General features: G+C 55.3%; 1 protein-coding gene across 1 annotated transcript in view; it reads left to right on the top strand.

Moving 5' to 3' along the window:
* NKAIN1 (sodium/potassium transporting ATPase interacting 1) overlaps positions 1-5,771 on the top strand; it is a 40,289-nt gene extending 34,518 nt beyond the window's left edge. Inside the window, exon 7 of the mRNA XM_069875284.1 lies at positions 5,552-5,771. Within this exon, the coding sequence (XP_069731385.1) occupies positions 5,552-5,561 (10 nt within the window). The 3' untranslated portion in view covers positions 5,562-5,771. The remainder of the gene's footprint in view (positions 1-5,551) is intronic.
* Positions 5,772-12,025: the final 6,254 nt, after the last annotated feature.

Below are 12,025 nucleotides of genomic sequence, written 5' to 3'. Positions count from 1 at the left end.
TTAGCCTTGTGTAGGCTTTGCCGGGTGCCAAAAATTAATTATATTTTAAGCCTTGTATGCAAATTCAAGGGCATGCCACGCAATTAGAGATGCAAAGAGAGGGCTGGGGTGGAACAAATGCATTTGCGATGTTGCGTAGCCCTCCCTGGGTGTTTGGGCATAGGCAGTGTGCCATGTCCCTGCCCCGGTGCATGGGTGTGAGGGAGCACCCGTGGGTGCTGTGAATCATAGAATAACCAGGTTGGAAGAGACCCACCGGATCATCGAGTCCAACCATTCTGTGCATCGAACTGATCCTTCCCTGGGAGCGCCCCCAGCCCTGCAGGTGGGATGGGAGCTTCCTGGGATGGGGACATGGGTGGTGGCACTGAGTTTCCCCCTAGTGTCATCCTGGGATGGGAGAGATGCCTGCACCCACATCCCGGGGATCGATGTGGGGGTCCTGCTCTCCCCTAGCTGAGTGCTCATCCTTGGAATCATAGAATTGTGGAATCATTGGGTTGGAAAAGACTTCTGAGATCGTTGGGTCCAACCATACCTGTCCATTACTAATCAAAACTAAACCTGGAGGAAGCCAGGAAAGCATTGTGCCATGGGTGGGATATGTCCCATGGATGGTGTCCCTCAGGGAACCCCTTCAGACCTGCCTTGGTGCAAAATCACTGTGACAAAGCCAGGTGGCAAGGAGGGCAGGGACTGGGGGAGCCCCGCCAGAGCTTGTCCTGCCTGCAGCCTCCAGCAGCACAGGGGGCACAGGGGAGCTTGGGGGGCTTCCATGTGCCCACTGCTCCCCAACAACTGCAGGATGAGTGGTGAGAGCTGTAGCATTTGGGGACATCAGCAAGAATATCTGTTTTGGGGGGGGAATATCAGTTTTAGGTACACAGGAGACCCAAAAGCCGGCAGCAGAGAAGCTCAGAGCTGAAATACCAGGATGGCGAGACCTCAGCAGGGTGCAGAGGTGCTGGGAGAATCCCTCTCTTCCCTTTCTGGGAGGTGTTTAACCCAGCCCTGTGTCCTCCTCAAAACCCGTTTTGGGGTGATGGGGTGGTGAGGTTGAAGCCACCCCGGGTACCAGAGCATCCCATCCCGAGGTGATGCTGGGGATGGTGCTGCCTGGCATCCCAGCATGGATCCAGCCTCTAGCCTCACTCCCTGCCTTCAGTGACTCCACGGACAAGCCCCAGAGCCCTTGGTGGGCAGCATGTGCCCTCCTTGTAATTACATTTTTTCCTAATCAATCACGCTCGCGCGGGCTGCCCGCATCCTTGTGGCCTTTCTGGGGTCTGGGGGTCACAACTGGGACCTTGCCACCATGCTGCCACCTCCCCCTGCCCGCATCGCCCTCCATCCTACCCAATCAGCTCATTAATAACCTGGTGCCTAATTAATGCAGCTATAATTAATATCAGGACGTCTCCATCACCCTGACAGTGGTCGTGGATGGGGATCGTGGTGGCGAGGGGGAGGCAGCCTGTCCCCGAGGTGGGAGACACGGGGTAGCGCGGTGACACCAGGGTGGGACCTGATGGGGGGAGAGGGGGGACACCAGGGGTCTCACTGCCACCCCTCACCTGTGAGAGGATTACAAGCGGCTGTGGAGTGGATCCGGTCACTTGTGTCCCCAGCCGGGCAGGAGGGACGGCCATCCAAACCTGAGAAATTAAAGCTTATTCCGAAGTTCCCAATTAGCTGTAATTAGATTAATGACAGGCGCGGGGGAGGGTTTCCACCCAGCGGAAGGAGGAGGATGTGCCAAACCAGCACCCGCTCCTCATCCCCGTGGTCCCTCCTGCCCAGCCAGGGGGGCACCGGGTCCCCCTGCCACGTCCCACCCGGGCACCCACACTGTCCCCCGCCCCGGGACAGGGACTCTGACCCCCAACAACCCCCGTAGCGCATTGGGGAGGTGGGAAACACGGGCTGGGGGCCTGGAGCTGAGACCTGGGCGGTTGTGACAGGGCTGGGGGACACGTAGGGGTTCTGTGCTGTGTTTGGTCACCAGCTTATTGGGGACACGCTGCCCAACTCATCTGGCTCCCACTTGTTCCTTGATCTCTGTCCCTGTGGGACTCTATAAGGGTTGTTCTGTCCCTAGTCCCCATAAGTGTCCTGTCCCCAGCAATGAGCCGGTGTGGGGACAGGCTGGAGCACGGTGGTGCCACCCCCAGCATCCCTGGGTGTCCCTGGACCAGGCTGATGGCCCCAAGCTGGTATCATCACATCACCCACAGGTCCTGCTGGCTCAGCTCTGCTGCGAGATCCCATCCCCGGGGTCTGGTCTTTAATAGAAAAGACTAAAAGCAGGTTTCCAGACCTAAATATCAAGGGGTTTAAGGGAGGTGTCCAGGGATGGAGGGGCCCCAGGGCTTGCCCTGGCCATGAGGACACTGGGGTGTCTCAGCACCATGGGGGCAGGTGGGTGTTGCCCCAAAGCAGGGGGTGAAGATGGCACCATTGGGGCACAGGAGTGTCCTTGTCTCCGTGGTCCCTCTTGCCTGGCCCGGGGGGCACCGGGTTACCCTGCCATGTCCCACCTGGGCACGTCCCTTGCCCTGGAACAGGAGCTCTGACCCCCAACAACCCCTGTAGAGCATCAGGGAAGTGGGAAACGCAGGCTGGAGGCCTGGAGCTGAGACCTGGGCAGTTGTGACAGGGATGGGGGTCACACAGGGGTGTTTATTTCTTTCTGGAGTGAGGAGCTGTGTGCTGTGTGCCGTGGGTCGGTGTGCCTGGGGTCAGGATGCAGCCCCCTGTGCTGCATGGCCGGGGCAGCAGGGGCTCTGCTCCATCCCTGCGGGCAACACCGTTGCTCCCCATGGGCTTTAAACATGTGCCCTGGGGCCACACAGCAACGCCTGCCCCTGCACACGTGTGCACACACAGACCTGCCTGCACACGCACTCCTGCACACACACGCTAACACGTGCCTGCACACACATGCACACTTGTGCGCTCACACATTTGCACGTGGCTGCACACGTATTTGTGCACACGCACTCGCTCATGACCACACACGCCTGCACGTGCACGCGCACACCCTTTTGCACACGCGTGCACACAATCACACCTGTGAACTTGCACACTTGCATGTGTCTGCATGCACACACACATACATTCATGCACACACATAAACATGCCTGCACACACACGTGTGCACACACACACACTTCAAAGAATCATAGAATAACCAGGTTGGAAGAGACCCACAGGATCGTCGAGTCCAACCATTTCTATCAAACACTAAACCATGTCCCTCAGCACGTTGTCCACCTGTCCCTTAAACACCTCCAGGGAAGGTGACTCAACCCCCTCCCTGGGCAGCCTCTGCCATTGCCCAATGACCCTTTCTGTGAAAAATTTTTTCCTGATGTCCAGCCTAAACCTCCCCTGATGGAGCTTGAGGCCATTCCCTCTCGTCCTGTCCCCTGCCACTTGGAAGAAGAGTCCAGCTCCCTCCTCTCCACAACCTCCTTTCAGGTAGTTGGAGAGAGCAATGAGGTCTCCCCTCAGCCTCCTCTTCTCCAGGCTGAACACCCCCAGCTCTCTCAGCCGCTCCTCTTGTTCTCCAGCCCCTTCCCCAGCTTTGTTGCTCTTCTCTGGACTCGCTCCAGAGCCTCAACATCCTTCTTGTGGTGAGGGGCCCAGAACTGAACACAGGATTCGAGGAGCGGTCTCACCAGTGCCGAGTCCAGAGGGAGAAGAACCTCCCTGGACCTGCTGGTCACGCCGTTTCTGATCCAAGCCAAGATGCCATTGGCCTCATGTTCAGTCGCTGTCAACCAACACCCCCAGGTCCTTCTCCTCCAGGCAGCTTTCTAGACAGACTTCTCCTAGTCTGGAGCTGCCCAGGGTTGTTGTGCCCCAAGTGCAGGACCTGGCACTTGGCCGTGTTAAACCTCATCCCGTTGCTCTCAGCCCAGCGGTCCAGCCTGTTCAGATCCCTTTGGAGCCTCCCGACCCTCCAGCAGATCCAGCTTCCACCCAGCTTAGTGTCATCCACAAACTTGCTAAGGGTGCACTCGATGCCTTCATCCAGGTCATCGATAAAGACATTGAACAGGGCTTGTACACTCACACACATGCACACACACACTTGTGCACTCACGCGTTTGCACTTGGCTGCACCATAAACACGTGCATTCAGGCGCACACTCTCCTGGGTGGAAAACTGGTTGGCTGGCCGGGCCCAGAGAGTGGTGGGAAATGGGGTTAAATCCAGCTGGAGGCCAGTGACAAGTGGGGTTCCCCAGGGCTCAGTGCTGGGTCCAGCCCTGTTCAATGTCTTTATCAATGACCTGGATGAAGGCATCGAGTGCACCCTTAGCAAGTTTGCAGACAACACTAAGCTGGGTGGGAGTGTGGGTCTGCTGGAGGGTCGGGAGGCTCCAAAGGGATCTGAACAGGCTGGACCGCTGGACTGAGACCAATGGCATGAGGTTTAACAAGGCCAAATGCCGGGTCCTGCACTTGGGGCACAACAACCCTGAGCAGCTCCAGACTAGGAGAAGTCTGGCTGGAAACTGCCTGGAGGAGAAGGACCTGGGGGTGTTTGTTGACAGCGACTGAACATGAGCCAGCAGTGTGCCCAGGTGGCCAAGAAGGCCAATGGCATCTTGGCTTGGATCAGACACGGCGTGACCAGCAGGTCCAGGGAGGATCTTCTCCCTCTGGACTCGGCACTGGTGAGACCGCTCCTCGAATCCTGTGTTCAGTTCTGGGCCCCTCACCACAAGAAGGATGTTGAGGCTCTGGAGCGAGTCCAGAGAAGAGCAACGAAAATGGTGAAGGGGCTGGAGAACAGGCCTTATGAGGAACGGCTGAGAGAGCTGGGGGTGTTTAGCCTGGAGAAGAGGAGGCTGAGGGGAGACCTCATTGCTCTCTCCAACTACCTGAAAGGAGGTTGTGGAGAGGAGGGAGCTGGGCTCTTCTCCCAAGTGACAGGGGACAGGACGAGAGGGAATGGCCTCAAGCTCCACCAGGGGAGGTTCAGGCTGGACATTAGGAAAAAACTTTTCACAAAAAGGGTCATTGGGCACTGTCAGAGGCTGCCCAGGGAGGAGGTTGAGTCACCTTCCCTGGAGGAGTTTATGCGATGGGTGGACGAGGTGCTGAGGGACATGGTTTAGTGATTGATGGGAATGGTTGGACTCGATGATCCTGTGGGTCTCTTCCAACCTGATGATTCTACGATACACATGCATGCACACGGGCACAGGGAGCAGCCGCACTGCAGGTTTGTGCAGAGCCCACCAGACCCCTGTACTTGCCAGCTGCTGCCAAAAGGCCAGCAGAGAGGGCTGGCAGCAGCCTTGGGGCACAGGCGGCGTGTACCCCTCTGTGGCTGGGAAACAGAGGCTCCTCCATGTCCCCTCGGTGCCCAGAAGGAGCTGGGAATGGGTGAGTGGGTCAGCTCCTATGCAGTCCCTGTGGCACCACAGAGGGAGACTTCAAGCCACTGGGGCTTCCCAGCCTGGTCCCCCTTGCCTTTTTACATTTTGCGGGGATGACTTCTCGACCTCCAATGCCTCCTCTCTCCTTCTCTCCCCAGATCCGGGTAACCTCCTCCTGCCCTGGATCCAGCCTGGTCTGGTGTGGGAGCTCAAGGCGACAGGACCCGGCTAGAGTCAACTGTCCCACACCCGACATCACAACCCTGGTGAGGTGTGGGGGACAACACTGAGCCACCTCCTGCCTCCTTGCAAGACTCCCCACAATGGAGCCAGGAGCTGCACATCCATCCCACCTTGGATGCCTGCGAGCCCAGAAAACCCATCGCAGCAGGACAGGGGGGGCTGGATCTGACGGGACCCCCCCGAGCCATGCTGACTGTCTTGGGCTCCCACACCCTCACTGGGATGGGGACATGGGGACATGCGGGGAGGTGGCATCGCTCACCGGACACTGTTTTCTTCTGTTTCCCCCAGCCTGTATTTTCCTTGGAGCAGTGGGGCCCCAGGCAGGAGGGGGGACCGGAGTGGGATTGGAGCAAAAACCAGATGGTTTGGAGCAAACTGGGACCAGTGGCAGTGGATAAACATCACTTTGGGGACAGCAGGACACAGAGAGCAGCTTCATCCTCCGCGGGGCAGGGACAACTTCCCAAAGCATCTGGTTTGGAATAGGGTTGACCCCGAAAATGAGGGGTTCGCTCACAAGAATGGGGGCTTAGTCCCAAGAAATAGGGGGGTTGCTCCTAAAAATAGAGATATTCCTCACAGAAATAGGGATTTTGCTCCCGAAAGGAATTTTCCAGCTCCCCTTGGTTGGATTGAACAGGATCGAAGGGGCTCAGTCCAGGATGCTCCCCTCGCCCCAAGGCACTGGATCTGGCTGTGAGCTTCTTGCCTCGATCCCCTCCAAATCAGGGGGACGCGGGGGGACACACAGCACCCCAAAATCCCTCTGCAAACCCCCATCCCTCCCAGATTTGGGGCAGGGGGACATACACCTTGTTCATATTTGGCAATACTGACACTGCTTTCAACACAGCCCCTTGCTGGCTGTTTTAACGAATCTAATGAATGTTTTAGGTTGGTTTCTTTTTAATTATTGGATTTTTTATTTTTTTTTTTAATTTGAAGTGCCTGTTTAGACTGGCTGAGCCCGACCTCCCCCAAGGCCGACACCGTGCCTTCAGCATCACTCTGTCCCCCACCCCGGGGCAACCCTGGTGCCCCCAGTCCCTCTTGGGGCATCTCCAACCCCTCCATCCCATGGGGATCTTGGTGGCAAACACATTGTCTAGGTTTGGTGGCAGAAGAGGAGAGACATCAGCAAGTGGGGAGTGGTTATTTTGGGGTGGGGTGGGGGGATGTGCAAGGGTTGGACAGCAAAATGAGGGCAAGCTGGGAATGAGAAGCCTTGGAAGAAGCTGGAAGGAAAAAAAGTCGCTTCACGAAGCATCCCAGCTCCCCCCAACCTCCTTGGTCTTTTTCTCCCAGAGGTGGGATGGGGTTTCTCCTGGATCTGGCCCCAAGCCCACCGTTTGCATCTGGGAGCAGGGTGGGAATTTTCCCTCACGGATGTTTTTTCCTCCAGCCCTGGGGGTTATTTGGGGAATTTTTTTGCCCCTTGGAGTGATTTTTGCCCTTCCCACAAGCAGCTGTGAAGTGCCAACAACCAAAGCCTCCAAAACCCTGGGCAGAGGATGGGCTGCATCCCCCACCAGCCCCTCCACTGCCTCCAGCCAAGCTGTGAACTCTACAGGCAATAATTTTTCCACTTTCTCCCTCTCTTTTTTTTCTTTCAAGGAAAATAGCATTTTTTCAAGCAACAGCTCCTCCCAAATCCCCCCAAAACACAACCCCATCCCCAAACTCTGCCCAACCCTGGGGACAGCAGCATCCAGGGTTTCTTTTCCCCTCCAGGATGAAGGATGCTCTCGCTGACCTGGGATGGCATGGGCTGGGCAGACACCCGCCTGCTCGAAGCCCTTTTCCAACCCAGCAGGAAGCAGAAGGAAAAGCTTGTGGTCATTTAAAACTCAGTCGAAAGAGCTTCCCTCCCTCCTGAGCTCGGCAGGAGCCAGGCACAGGCGCTCTGCGACCTTTGTTTTTTCTTTTCTGTTGGCTTGTTTTTATATGAGACTGTATTTGTAACGTGAACCGAGGATTTCTTTTCTATTCTGTAATTATAAAAGTCGAAGGAAAGTTTCACCCGATGGTTGGTCTGGTTTTGGGGCATTTCCCTTCCTTGTGCAGTTGAATCGATTAAAAAGTGGTGGGGGTTTTATTTTGCTTCTTTTCCCCCCTCTTCAATGCTGCCAACTTGCTCCCATGGGCTCAGCATCACCCAGCTTTCCGCTACTTTATAATCCAGAGCTTCATTTTAATTATGGCCAGGAAGGCTCTGCTCCCTCTGTAGCTGCCCCATGCGTGATTTCCTCCCACAAAGCAAAATAACACTAAAATAAGCAAAGAAAATAGCAAAAATGCAGAAAACCAGCATCCTCTGGGCTGAGTGTGAGTCCCATTCCTCTGTGTGGGGGCAGCAAGGGAGGGTCTTCAGCCTCCCCTCCCCTACAGAAATAGTTATAAACTCCCAAAGAAATACTGATAAAACCCAAAGGAAAAGATTAAGCAGCTCCCCTCAGGGTGTTTTGAGATCCTGAAGTTAATGATTTCCAATCCTGCCAGGAGCAAGGGTAGGGATTCCCCGGTGGGAGATGCCAGGTCACAGTCACAGCCCCATGGGAAAAGTTGCCTTTTCTCCTTAAATATTCACAGTTACCATCCCCAAAGCAGCAAACTGGATACAGGCCAGTGCCATCACTTCGGGGGGATGCTTACATTGCACGTGGTTTCATTTGAAGTATCCACAACCATTTCACTTGCTCTGATTTTCACCAATTCCATATGGGAGGCAGATGCCTTCTTCTCCCATTGTCTGCCTTTGGCTTTCCATGGAGTCCTGGAATAGAATCACAGTATGGTTTGGGTTGGAAGGGACCTCAAAGCCCATCCAGTCCCACCCCTGCCATGGGCAGGGACACCTCCCTCTGGATCAGGGGCTCCAAGCCCCATCCAACCTGGCCTTGAACCCCTCCAGGGATGGGGCAGCCACCACTGCTCTGGGTAACCTGGGCCAGGGCCAGGCACCCTGATCGAGCCTCTCCCCAGCTTTCCTGGAGCGCATTTCAGGAGTGGGAGCTGCTCTAAAGTCTCCCCAGAGCCTTCTCTTCTCCAGGCTGGACAGCCCCAACTCTCTCATCCTGGCCTCATACAAGAGGTGCTCCATCATCTCCGTGGTCTCCTCTGCACTCACTCCAACAGCTCCACGTCCTTCCTGTGCTGAGGACTCCAGAACTGAACTCAGTAGAAGGATGGGGTTGATGACATTGAATTAAACATTATTTTTCAAATCAAGATGGAAATGTGGGGCAGCCGATCCAGTGTCTACAGTGACACTGGGGACCAGAGCAGCTGGATGCTTCTTCTCTTCTGGGCTGAGCTCCTCGTGATGCTCAGCAAATTCCTGCCACAGTGTTTTGTCACCGGCTTATTGGGGACATGCCACCCAACTCATCTGGTTCCCAAGTGTTTCCAGATCTCTGTCCCTGCAGGCAGTGAGCCTTCACCCAGGGCCTCCTCACCCTCACATTTCTCCCTAAGATCTCATCTCAATCTCCCCTCTAGGAAGGGAGGTCCTGTCCCCAGCCGTGAGCAGGTGTGGGGACAGGCTGGAGCACGGTGGTGCCACCCCCAGCATCCCTGGGTGTCCCTGGACCGGGCTGATGGCCCCAAGCTGATGTCATCACATCACCCACAAGTCCTGCTGGCTCAGCTCTGCTACAGGATCCCATCCTCAGGGTCCGGTCTTTAATAGAAAAGACTAAAAGCAGGTTTCCAGACCTAAATATCAAGGATTTCAGGGAGGTGTCCAGTGCTGGAGGAGCCCCAGGGCTTGCCCTGGCCATGGGGACACTGGAGTATCCCAGCACTCCAGGGAGAGGGGTGTGTTGTCCCAGAGCAGCGGGTGCTGGGGGTGAAGGTGGCTCTGAGGGTTTCCCTGTACACACAGGGGGAGATGAGCAGGTCTGTCTCAAGTGAGTCCTCACTGAAGGGACCCAAAGGAGCCCCTGGAGTGGGTGCAGCCACTGGGTGAGTGGGGACAACGCTGCCACCACCTCTGTGGGTAACGATGTGTGTTTGCATGAAGCCTGATCAAACAAGAGCTGCCTCGTGCCTTGTGGGTCCCTATAAAGGGGGGTGGGGGGTTTAGGGGAGAGTGAGCAGGGATGGAGGTCTGTTTCTATGACAACAGTGAGGCCAGCTGTAGCCCATGGCTGTGGACCAGGGTCAACATCCTCACGGTCTTGCTGGAGCATCCCACAGCCACACTGCTTGAGCATCTCGTGGCTGCGCTGTCAGAGCATTTGTGTCCGTGTTGTTGGAACATCCCACATTTTCGTTGTTGGAGCATCCATGGCCATGCTGCTGGAGCTCTTCAGAACCACGGTGCTTGAGCATCCCACGGCCACGCTACCAGAGCATCCTGTGGTCCGGCTGATGGAGCATCCTCGACCGTGCAGTCAGAGCATCCTGCAGCGGCACTGCCCAATCATCCCCTGACCGTGCTCCCTAAGCATCCTGCCGTGCTCCTTCTTCACAGCTGGAGAGGAAGAAGGAAACCTGTTTGCCTGCCCACACCCATCAATCTAGCTCTTGCGAAACAACCTCCTGCTGCCCAGCCCCATCCCAGCTCCAGCAGCCTGCCTGGGCACGCCGGGAAACCTCCAACAGTAACTGCACCGTAGCCTTCAGCCTCGCCATGCCCCGTGTTCTGCCTCCTGTACCTTGGAGGGGCTGGTAAAGGGGAGGTAAGCACCAAACTGGAGGCTGAAATGCGGTTCTTAAAGTGCTTATCAATTAAAATATTTGATTTTGTGAGGCGTTTTCAGTTTATTGCAGTGTTTGTGGTCATAAAAATTGTTTTCCATTACCTGACACAGGTTGGGTCACTGGATCTACTCCATTATTTGGGCATCTTGCATTCCCAAATGACTTATTTCTCTTGTCAAATGGATATTAAAACATCTCCTGCCTTTCTGCCTTCCCCAGGAAAATCTGACTCCTTCCTTCTCCTGGTTTGTAGATGGTGCATCCTTTGCTGAGCAGGAAGGGTGCTCAGCACCTGAGTGGGTGCCTTTCTCCACATCCTTGCTGATGAAGGGTTCCTCACTTGCATCAGCTCCCTAAGGTTTTACAGCCACAAGCTGATTTTCAGAGCAGCAGGGGTAATTTTTCCCAATAAAAATGATACGAATGCTCTCCTAAATGGCACCGACCATCCCAGATAGGAGATATCTCCACTCCTGCTCCCACCCCGTCTGGAGCTGGGATACAGGTACAGCATCCCCATCAGAGATGCTCTCACTGCCCCAAAACCTACCTGGGCACCCCAAACATAAAAAGCACATGAGTGTGAGCATTGCACCACTCCCAACAGCCACAAGGGAGCTTATGCAGGGATTTACTTTGAACCCCTTGCACCCTGGACCAAGCTGCTCCCTCCTTACAGCCAGTCCCCTGCTTGGCCATGTCTGGGTTGTAATTACAGAGTCCAAGCATCTCTTGTCGCTATCATGTGAGGAAACCCTGTGTGCCTGTAAACAGGAAGAGCAGGAAGAAAAACGAGTTGATTTTCTTCCATCCCAATGCGAGCAAAGAAATGGCTGAGGAGCAACAAAGGATTAATTTACCCTGCGCAGAAACGCCAGCTCCCTCCCGCAGCCGCAAGACCCCAGCGAGTCACAGATGTTAAGGAGTAGAAAAGCCGCTTTCACAACCTCAAACAAAGGCATAGAGATGCTTTTCAGGGGCTCGAGGAGATCTGTAGATCCAGCTGCCATGGTCCTAGGTGTGCAGAGTTAAATACAGCTGATTCCAGGGAAATGGGAGTGGGAGTGAGGCCGATGAGATGCGCTGGGTGAATGGGAACAATGTTTTCATGCTTGGAGGGAAACTCATTGCTTGCTTTTGGTGGTAAATTGATTAAGAAACACATTCTGAGCCTTATTATCCCCTCTTTGATTCCTTAGCGAGCATGGGTGGTTCTCCACTGGTCCTTGTCAAGTGGGAGGTGCAGTGGCATCTCCAAAGGACACCCTCCTCCTGGCATCGCATCGCCCAGCAGCTTTGTGCCCTGGTGTGGGTAGGGGGCACCTGAATCCCAGCCTCACATCTCTAAAGGGATGCCCTTTAGGTTGTCCCCTCACCTCTGTTCCTAGCTGGAAGGTGACCTATGGACAGGTGTTCACCCAGAGGAACGTCAGATGGACACAAAGGCTGCTTGGCAGGAGCTCCTGGGCTTTCTCTGCTGGCTGTAGAGCATCTCCAGGCATATGCACAGTTTTTGGCTCAGGATGTGCAGCACATGGCTCATCCTGGGCACAGACTAAAGCGCGTGACGGGTTCCCTGCTGTCTGCCTGCTTGCACCAGGAACAGTGTTCTCCTGAAAGACGCTGCACGCACACACACACACACATATATAAAATAGAGGGACCACTGAAAGCATCCCTGC

The sequence above is a fragment of the Phaenicophaeus curvirostris genome, chromosome 23 (genome assembly GCF_032191515.1).
Source record: "Phaenicophaeus curvirostris isolate KB17595 chromosome 23, BPBGC_Pcur_1.0, whole genome shotgun sequence".
NCBI lineage: Eukaryota > Metazoa > Chordata > Aves > Cuculiformes > Cuculidae > Phaenicophaeus > Phaenicophaeus curvirostris.
Note: the sequence above shows the minus strand (reverse complement) of the source record. Positions and strands in the feature narration are given on the sequence as shown.